The 11,140-nt window shown below is 42.2% G+C and overlaps 1 protein-coding gene across 1 annotated transcript in view; it reads right to left on the minus strand.

Moving 5' to 3' along the window:
• Positions 1-9,620, minus strand: part of rab26 (RAB26, member RAS oncogene family) — a 78,372-nt gene extending 68,752 nt beyond the window's left edge. The window contains exons 1-2 of the mRNA XM_079578010.1: positions 9,413-9,620; positions 5,952-6,062 (exon numbers count right to left, since the gene is read on the minus strand). Of these exons, the coding sequence (XP_079434136.1) occupies positions 5,952-6,062; positions 9,413-9,589 (288 nt within the window). The 5' untranslated portion in view covers positions 9,590-9,620. The remainder of the gene's footprint in view (positions 1-5,951; positions 6,063-9,412) is intronic.
• Positions 9,621-11,140: the final 1,520 nt, after the last annotated feature.

Consider the following 11,140-nt stretch of genomic DNA (forward strand, 5'->3'; position numbering starts at 1 on the left):
TAACCGTGACAAATAAGGAACCTAGTCTGCCTCTTTGGCAACACAATTTACAATCAAGGAGTTTGTTAACAGCCCTCTCGCGTCCATTCATCTCGCACTAATTTCGTTTCTGTCAGGCCCTCTCTTGAGCACAAACTAATACTGCGCGCAGAAGCGCCGTGTGTCATCTTCCACTGGCACTGTGCAATGTATTTTGCTGGGTTTGGAACTAAATACACGTCTCCGATCACAAACAAGACCCTCAGCGATCTTCAGTGCCCATTTATTTTTAATTGGATCCAAGGGCTTGATCCGGGGCTTTAAATTGCGACCAATTTGGTAAAATGTATGCCCAATGCGAAACTAAAAATATAATTGTTTGCATGTTTGCCACTGCAAGATTTTCTTCTGTGTTGCAAGTGCAGCACAGCGCACATGCTCCGGTCCACCTTAAAAGAAATCCTTCTTGAACTACCTCAAAAAACATGCGTGTTTGAGTGGCTGTGGTACGAGGACGGAACGATGAACCGTACCATTATTGAAGTAGAATACATTTACTGTACCGGTTTTTGAACCCTGGGTCTGGACGAAAAACACCCGTCCTCCCTTTTGGGCATTTGTCTGGTTTTATGACTTGAGCAGCAGCTGTTTATCCATGCGCACTTCTGCCTCCCTATCAGCAATCTGTTTTCTGCAAACGTGAATTTTGCGCAGCAGACATTGTAGTGCTTCATGTGTATGTCCTTGTCCACTTGCCCAGGGTTTTTATCGACGGGATACAAAACGGAGGGAGCGCACGGAAAAACAGGGAAGAGACAGGTATCACTGTCCTTCACAAAGCTCCTGAAAAGGAGAAAGAGTCAGCCCCCTCCTCTCAGTGTTACCATGGAGACCTGTTATTCACCACCAAATGCACAGGTGCACCATGTGACTAAATAATGTTAAAAAGGCTTAAAGGCCTGTGTAGACCTTTCAATGATGAGACGTAAATTCTTATTTAGGCTAATTCTCTTCTATTGTATTCTATTGTTCCTATAGCGCAACAATAACGATGCTTTGTAACGTTGTTTTATTAAAGCTTTTTTTTTTAGGTTTTGTGTGTGCCCTAACTTTTGAGCTCAATAGAACTGAGCAGAGATGGCCACACTGCATAATGCTGTTTAGAGTGTTGTTTTTTTCTTAGCTTGTGTTACTTTTTTTTAGGCAGTGTTCCTAGATTTCAGAGTTAGGAGCAAAAGCGCTACCAAGAAAAAAAGTTAATTACGAGCCCTGCAATCCATCAATACAGAACAAAGTCAGCATAGACAAAACATCTATTAAACACCAATGGGTGTCCTGGCACAATGTGGAAACTAGAACTTGAACCAGAAGAGACAACTTTTGCCAAGACATTGATCTCTAATACTTAGACAGAGAAAAGGCCTCGAATACTTGGACTTGAACCTAGAATCTTCAGCTAAGTGGCTCTGTACCCTTCACATAAAGTGTTTCACACACTGTAAACCCAACAGATTTTCCAAGAAGAAGACGAAGAACAGAAGTGAGAAGACCTCACAACGACCCCCAATACTTCAGACCAGTTGTCCCAGGACCATGTTCAGTGTGTTTACAAGCCTTTTCCTGAAAACATTCCTAACAATCATTATCTATCAAAAAAAGCTCTTGATTGTTTTTTAGGTTTGAAAATATTATTCAAACGTGTGTCACTGCTCGTCATCCCGGGGTGATGGCGGGTCCCGAGGCCACACCAGAGGAGAACCACTGCTTTAGACGATGGCAGTAGCGGTTTCTTACTCTAATGCCTTGTGAATATTCCCAACTGCACACGAGCTTGGTGCGAGTCAATGCTACGAAACAAAAGTCAATGCTACGAAACAAAAATATACTGTCTCTCCATTGCAACTTAAAAAGTTTGTCAAGAGCCCTACAGCCTGAACTCATTTTGGAGCGGTGTAACAACACAATGCCGATCTTTATTCCGTGGCCTTGGTGTAGCAGACCCGTCTGCCGTTTTTAGTCAATCATTTCCCCTTGCACCTTTAGACAATGTTCTGCATTTCTGGCTGAGCAGAGGCCAAATTCTGAACTGCATCACCCCAATCAACCTTGGCGCTCCGAAAAGCCCGGAGCCATCTGCCAACCAAACGAACAGGAATCTGATCTAAACTGTACGCACTTTCCACACACTCGATGCTCTGCGCTGGGTTGTCACGGTTACCGGCCCGTAACAACAGTCTCCTGGGAACCGGATGAAATCAAGTGAGGAGAGGAAAAGAGTAACAAGTTGAATGACGGGACGGGAATTGCACATGGAGCTTTGTTTGCTTTGTGAAAAAGGTGAAGTTATGTAGGACACGGCTTCAGGAAGTCGGAGGTGAGGAATGAGAAGCAGGCGCGATGTGTTGTGCGAGACGTCAGACAACAAGCTTTGACTTTCGGGCTGTTTTTGTGTCTGCTGTTGTCCCGTGGCAGCTCATTAGCATGGGTGTGTTTCATCATCGCGCTTATTCACGAATACTCCGCTCATCTGCATTTTCTATTGGAGCCACACGGGAGGCTACAGCAGGCTCTGCGGTGGCGCGGCCTGTTCCTTCTATTGATCCTATCTGTTCGCCTCTATGAGAAAGATGAAAATGATGGGGGTGAGCCATTACGGCAACACAGCACTTTGTCACTTGTGGATATTTGCTGAGGCAGTACAAGTACAATAGAGAAGATGACTATTTACTCCCCCATGCTATTATCTTATGCTTCGCTGACATCAACACTGAGGTAAGACAACATAAAAAAGACATATGGAGAGTTAGCCCTGCCAGGCGATTCAATTAGCCAAATAAAATCACTGTTAGGGGATCGCTATGGTGCTTTGAATCTTCTATGGTGTCTTTGTTCTCCTGACAGTGCATCATCAATAAGGCTGCACAATATCTAAATAATCATTAATCATCTGTGGCGCTGCAGTGAGCTCAAAACTGCTCACAAAGGGTTCAATATAGGATATGGATAGGATCAAAGTGCCTGTTTCTACAGTGCAAACAATAACCCAAAACAGCGTATGCTTTTTTGCCATGTCTCCTTTAAACATGTGCCAAAGTTCAGTTTTAGTCCTGATTTTCCAAAAATGTGTTCCATTTTAGCCATGTTTTTGTCCTGATGTACTCGCACGTCAGTCTAATTCAAGCACAGGCGTCGAGAACATGAATACTTGATGAATGGAGGTTTATGACATCAGCCATCTGGAAGACTGCAAATAAATGTAACACAGCCCCACTATTCTACCATTCAAGTCAATAAAGAAAAAAAACAGCACACAGCAGCAAAATGATGATGGTTCAGTCAGATAAAATTTAAGTACAAAGTGGATAATGGTATGATGAAGAATGTAATTACGCGGATTGAACATTTTTTTATTTTTATTTTTTCAAAAATGTCCTTAAATTTGTACCATCTTCCCTCCAGAACATGTGCCTTATGTTATCATTCATCATATGGGACATGCCTGATTGTGCAACTGAGAGTCATCCATTTGTGATGTAAACAAAGTGATATAAGAAGAGGAACCTGAACGCAGTGGCACATGTGGAGCGCAGACTAATGCGTACAGACAGAGAGAGTGGTCAGCAGGATCCTGCAGTCAGGAAACAGGCCACAGTCAGAGCGCCGCTGGTTTAATCATTTACCACTGTGTGGTGGGCTGGAGCGCCTCAGACAGGGCACAGATCCTGGATAGAAGTCATGCTACTGTACCTGGGTCAGAGATTCGATTTGCAAACACTTCACTATTAAAAGCAGTGGGGCAGAAGAAGGAAAGGAGTGATGGGCCCTCACAAGGAGTCGCACATCTCATAGAGATTAATAATTATGTGAGTCATGACACAGAAAAGCTTTCAAAATGTCCAAGTAAAGGCAAAACTGAGCCACACAAATAAAGGTTAATGTTGACCCAAACTTTAAAACACTTTTCATGTGAATGTCACACAAGACAAAATCAATGTGGCTGGTCTGGGTCAGATGACAATCACTCAGTTGTCCTTTTGATAATAAAAGGCACAAACCTGTTTTTTGTGAAGTTAATTACCGTAAGTCTCAATCCACCAGGCTACAGAGGAGATTTTTTTAGGGTTTTAGAATTGATTTGCCATTACTATTCAATCTTCACAAAGAGTAAAAAAGAAACTCTTCATCGATTTCAGACAAAGTGCTATTGAAAGCTATTCTGAAGCTGAGTAAAGAGTTTAGTCAACATAAAGTTTTCACCCAAACGTTTGAAGATGATATTCGGGGTTGAAACAGTCAGTTTCTTCCCTGAAGCTGAGTCAGTCCACAGAGAGCTGTTTGACGCAGGAGCTGTTCTGGATGTGCCGTTAGTTTTTGGATGTGATCACGGCCAGTTCTAAGCGATCACAGATCTCTATTTTTATCTTCATCGCTGAAGATGCTTTGGTGAAAATACTGTTTCCTTCTGCCTCAGACAGTTGCTCTGCATGTCGACTAAACTGACATCCTATTTTCCAGCTACTGCTCCAGGTAAAGTTGGGAATCAAAGTCTCTATCACACATTTTGCAGTGCAAGTGACAGCTGCATCTTTAAGATGAGATAAGATAGGACTTTATTCATCTCACAAAGGAAGACTTCACTTGTTACAAGATGTGACAAGCTGGGAAGTATGTAGCATGCAAACACAATCTGAAAAATAGAGACAGACAGGTATGCAGTTTATTCACTGCTCCTCATTGAAGGATGGGTCAAAATAAAAAGACTTCTCTAATGGGACAAAGTGATTTGGTGCTACAATGTAAACAATAATGTTTCATGACGTGTAAATTCAATTGGATTCAACATTCAACAAGCCACAGCCCCCAACAGGGAAGCCAATGACATGGAGTAACACCCAGCTGGGAGCAATTCTCAGTGTCTGATAGTTTTGTCTACCAGAAAAGCTGCAAACTGCCACCAAAACTGGCACGAGCAGTGGAACATGCAACAGAACAAAAAATACCTTTTGGCAACAGTGAATATTGATAATTATCTTGAATCTTTGGTCCAAAAGTAACATAATTCTGCATGTCTAGTACTAAACTTAGACACGGTGTATATGAGTCGACTCCATCAGAAAAATAAACCAGTTCAAAGAAGTTTTGCGATACTCTACTTGCATGCACTGCAAGTAATGCTGTGCAATGTCTTTACCACTTGCGCCTCCCCCCCCCCCGCCAGAGAATTTAAGCAGCTCACATTAATGACTGTCTCACACAGAACAGTAAGGCAGCAGATTACACTCTGCAATAATGACTTCTACCAAAGCTACATTTTCTTGGTACATAATTCTTTCTTACAAAAAGCACATTGAAAGTAGTGATTTTCAGGGCAGGAGGCAAAACCTGTGCTGCACGAGGATTGATTAGTGTTTTATACTGTTGGCTGGCAAAACTCGACCAAAGCCTGTATATACGTACTTTCTGGGTCAGCATCTGAAATAGTAGCAGTGATTTGGCAGATTACGTTTCCCGTCACGACCAGCCATAACTACGGTGACTGTGGTAGACATTGAAGCGTCTTTCCCGGGGATATTTTATAATTGGAATAAAATAAGGATAAGACTGGGCTGTCACGATTTGGAATCGGCCTGGAACATTTTGGGGTTGAAAAATGTTTAGTGACAGTTTCATGTTCCTTCTACGATGCCACAAAATGCAGGAAATACAGATCAGAGCGCTTAAGGAGTAGACGACGAAACAACCAAAGAGAATGGGATTACTAAACTATACCGATGTGTTTTTGATGAGGGAACAACGTTATTATGTACATTGTTAAAGCTGCTCAGTCTCTTGATGTCTTTCATACTTACCAGTATTACTTACCTGACATTTCTAACCTACCTGGGTGTTGTGAAAGCAGCTACAAGCACAACAATCCTCTGCATTGTCTGTGTGAACTGAAGCGTGTGACTGTTTAACGTCGGCGTTCTTACCCTGAAGTCGATGCCCACAGTGGAGATGAAGCTCCCGGCGAGGAAGGCGCCGTCTTTGAAGCGAACCAGCAGGCACGTTTTGCCCACACCCGAGTCCCCCACCAGCATCACCTGAGACCAGAATGCGTCACAGTGAGAGGACGGATATTCACACAGGAAAACGTCAACACTGTGTTCTTTGGGCGTTTTTGTCAGAATGCCATGTGGGAAGTTATCAGAGGAAGAAAGGCATAGAAAACACTGACAGAGAAGCGCATCTGGTGAGGGGTTCACAAAAGGAAACACTAGCATAGAGGTTGGAGCACGCAATACCACCGCAAACACTTATGCTTTTCCGATACACATGTTTGCCTTGCCGTTTGTGTCACCATCTGAAGCGCTTTCTCTTTTACTACTACTTTACACACCGTAGCATTTTTTTAAGTAAGACTTAACACCCAGAGTTATTCAAAGGTGGATGTAGTTATATGTAACACCAGCAGAGGGCAGAATTCTTTCTCTTTGGCTAAATAGAGCAGCAGAGTAAAAGTTAAATCTTGGAATTATTAGCAAACAGCAAACATAGTAAGAGTTTGAACACGGTTAGCATCAAAACAAGTTTGGTGAGATTTTCTGGAGTAGCCAAACTTTAATTAAGTTTACTCCGTATGATGTTTACAGAAGTGTGGGCAGGCATAGGAAAGAGGAGATGAACTAAATATTAGGGCTGAACGATTTTGCCAAAAATCAATATTGAGATTTTTTTCAATCAATATTGCGATTTCGATTTTATTGCGATTTTCCGCTAATAACTTTTTGTTGCAATACAATTAAATATTTACAAGTGATTTAATAAAGTATTACTTACTCTTTAGTCCTTTATTATCACATGGAATATAATTCCAAATAGTCCACATAGTCATTTAGCCTACATAGTTTCCAATAAGCTTATATTGAATTATTTTTTTTGTAAATAGCCTAAATAATTTCTTGCTATTTGCTCTTGTGTACTAGTCAGTGGTTGTGAGATAAGTTCTTATCTTTATCCAAAACATTCCCAAACATAAGCCTCCAAATGTGAGCCACAAAGGACTCTGAACAAGCAGCTCAGGCTCAGCTTCATCTGTGGAGGCCGAGACGTGTGAATCCGGAGGAACGTTTCTGTGATCAGTGCATCAGAGCGTGTAGCGCTTCAGCTAACGCAATGCTAACGGAGGAAACAGCAATAGTCCTTAGTGGTGGCTGCATTATACACGCTGATATTTTCACAGTACATCCACGATCTACCGCACACCTAAACAAAAGCACGCGGTGGAGCGCGGAGCAGACGTCGGTGGCGTCTCTCGCTGCTACATTCACTTTTATGGGCCGCGGTCATCAGCCGAAATCGCGTGCCTCTGCGACTTCGAAATCGCGTTGTGTAATATCGCGATGAAATTGCAAATGCAATTAATCGTTCAGCCCTACTAAATATGCAGGAATACTGAAACAGGCCTGAATATAAACTTCAGGTGTGTTTTATGATGATGCAACAAATCAGAGACCTCTCCAACCAGGGTGATAAAGGTTGCAGAAAGACCCCTGCCTTATCAATCCCTCAAAACATAGATATAATAATTAGAGATAAATGATCACCTATTCAGGCCCATTCATAGTAATGGTCCCAAGTCTTCTGTAAAACTTACATGGCTGCTCAATCTCCTCCTTTGTAGCCTGTTCCTTAAAAAAGGCGGGAAGCCCTGCAGGCGGAGCATCCACAGAGCTCCGGAGCTTGATCGACAGGCTTTGGAGCCAGTCAATGCACTGAAAATGCTTCCACTTTTTCGGGCTGATATACAAAAACCAGTGTGGTTAAAAACATTTCACCCACGCCAGCGTGGTCACATGGGTCATAGCGATTTTTAGAAAAAATAAAACTCTTTGGAGCCAGGCTTTTAAGCCGTTCTAGGGAGGTCTGAAGTCCCATTAGAATCCCATCTACCAAGTGTCTTTTGGAGTCGCCCCTGACCACAAGGGGGCGGTATTACATTAACGTCAGCTCCCGCCATGAGGACCGAGAAGTGCTTCCTCGCCCATCGTCTCAAAATTAAAAAAAAATCCCTTCAAAATCAAAGTACGAAGCCCTTTAATAGTTGATTAAATTCATATTTTGCTTCACTCTTAAAGGAATAGGCCACCGTTTTTACATACTGAGATATGCTCTTACCTCACTTTAGCCGAGTTAATATATCCCCGTCTGGTCATTGTCCGCGCGCTCTGTCACGCAAACGGAGCACATACGCAGCCTCTCCCACATGTCACATAGCTCCAAAAAAGCTCACGATAGAAGCTACCAAGCTCTTCCACGTGTTCCCTATTTAAATAAAGTTACGTGAAGTGTTTTCATGCGAAGTATATTTACACAGAAATGTAGCATGTCGATTTTATAAGCAGATAAAAAGGGGGACTATATTGTGAGGCGTAATGATACGAGGAGTAAAACGTCCGCGCAGTAACTCCTAAAGGTTATTGACGGAAGTGAGCGGGGGAAGTCTTTAGGAGTTACTGCGTGGACGTTTTGCTCCTCGTATCATTACGCCTCACAATATAGTCCCCCTTTTTATTTGCTTATAAAATCGACATGCTACATTTCTGTGTAAATATACTTTGCATGAAAACACTTCACGTAACTTTATTTAAATAGGGAACACGTGGAAGAGCTTGGTAGCTTCTATCGTGAGCTTTTTTGGAGCTATGTGACATGTGGGAGAGGCTGCGTATGTGCTCCGTTTGCCTGGCAGAGCGCACGGACAAAGACCAGACGGGGATATATTAACTCGGCTAAAGTGAGGTAAGAGCATATCTCAGTATGTAAAAACGGTGACCTATTCCTTTAACAAGCTTCGTCTTCAAAGCTAGCCACTGTCACTATGGGGCTGACGAACAAAGATGTGGCTGGGATTCTGCGCCATCATCCATTCAGTCATTGTCCTTTAGAATTTGTCATTGCAAAATATGTTTTTTTTTTTTCACAATTCATTAGCTTAAAACCATTATCATTGTTTTCTTTGGTGGTTACCTGCAAATAAAATAGCTAATTATATTTAATGGTCAATATTGTGAGTCTAATTAGGCTTAAGCCAGACTAATTAGATTTTGTATCAAACTTTAGCCTACAAAAGGTTCATGTACCTTTCCCTCGTGATTTAACTCGGACTAACAGCTCATTATCACCTATTACACATTGCATAATTAAATAAAACAACATTTATATAATATAGTTAAATTCACCAGCTAAAAACAGTGATTTGTCATTTTAGCTGAACTTGTCGCGCGCTGAACCAAGCGCGCGCCACTTTTTAATGCTTAATTTAATTCAGCTGTGTAAGTAAAATAAAGCAACAAAAAGCAGGGGGGGGGGAGGAAAGAAAAGACATTAAATGAAGAAGGCTACATCTTATCTATATCTTATCTATATCTTATCTATCTTATCTCCATCTCACCTTAAACGATATGTCGTAGAACTCCCCGCTGTTGCTGATGGACGGTCTGCTGGGGTACACCACCCCGGAGGACGGGGAGGCTGCCACGGCGAGACCCTTGGCCGCTCTCCCGCTGCCGGGCGACGCTTTGGGGCTCCTGCTGCCCCCCTTGCCTTTCACTGCCTTCTTCCGTGACATGCCTCTATCAATAAAAAAAAAACTAAATAAACAAAGCGACGCAGACGCGCGATAAAGTGGCCGAAGAGCGCGGGAAAGTCTTGTTTTCACGGGGTTCGTGAGGGGAAGGAGTTCACCTGTGAGTTCAGAGCATGTCGGATAAAAACGCGCAGGTGTTTGGCGCAGAGACGGAGCAGCTGTGTGGCTCCAGCGGCGGCGCGGCGGCAGTAGAGCTGTCTCTCTCCTTCCTCTCCACTCTCTGGTGGAGACGGGAGAGAGAAGCGCGGGCTACGGGAGCATTGTTTTGGTGCGCTTAAAGGAACCATGCATCCAGCTGGATCGTATTCGTATAATAGACTTTAGCTGTAGAATTAACTTTACCTGTTTGTTAGCGGGTAGAAGAAAACACTTGCATTGGTTTAAGCGCCGCTGTCTAATAAAACTTCCACGCAGCGCTTTGCTCATGGCGAAATTGTAACTCAATGTTTTTGCCAATAGAGAGAGATCTACAACTGTAACCAGATATCCTTAATGAAAAGTTTTGTTTGTATGTTTATAGTGCAGAATCTTGGGAATCTCTAATGTTGTTCTAAGCAGGATTATGGCAATAAAGCGACACCTATTGGTAGAAGTGCAGATTGCTTTCTGTCATGCCCCACAGCAGTGATTCTCAGCTGGTATGGAGGGCTATTGGGACCCACCATCACCCTTGGAACGACAAATCACAACCCAAATAACAATTTAAAGGATTCTATTTAGTCAAATAGTATATTTTCTCAAAGATTATTCTAGTTTTAAGCACTGAATGAACCTAATGAACTGAAATCAGAATCAAAACAATCCAGTAGGCCTATCAGTAATTCCAACAGATTTTTGACAGATTTTGTGTGTGCTCTGTTTGGCTTGATGATAAACTTTTGATATGAACATTAGAGTAGGAAATAAATACATTGGTTGTGCCAAGTCATACTTGGGTATGATGATACTGTGTACAGTGCCTCTCGAAAGTATTCATACACCTTGAACTTTTGCACATTTTGTCATGTTTACAACCCTAAACATAAAGATTTTATTTTTATTTTTTTACTGAACGTTCACACTCAAGTAACAGACAAAGTGAAAGCAAAATGATGCATGATTCTGTTATTTTTCAAAAAATAGAAAACCGAAAAGTGGGGCGTGCATAAGTATTCATACAGATGAATGAATACTTTGTGGAACCCCCTTTTGCTCTAATAACAGCACAAGTCTTTTGGGGTCTGACTCTACAAGATTTGCACATGTAGAGACTGACATTTTAGCCCATTCATCTTTACAAAACAACTCAAGCTCTGTCACATTAGAAGGAGAGCGTTTGTGAACAGCAGTTTTCAGACCTTTCCACAGATTTTCAATAGGATTTAGGTCAGGACTTTGACTGGGCCATTCTAACACATTAATATGTTTTTATTGAACCATTCCATTGTAGATTTAGCTTTGTATTTAGGGTCATTGTCCTGCTGAAGGTGAATCTCCGCCCCAGCCTCAGTTCTCTTTCTGACTCCAGCAGGTTTTCCTCCTAAATGTCTCTGT

The sequence above is a fragment of the Gobius niger genome (assembly GCF_951799975.1).
Source record: "Gobius niger genome assembly, chromosome: 19".
NCBI classification, from domain to species: domain Eukaryota; kingdom Metazoa; phylum Chordata; class Actinopteri; order Gobiiformes; family Gobiidae; genus Gobius; species Gobius niger.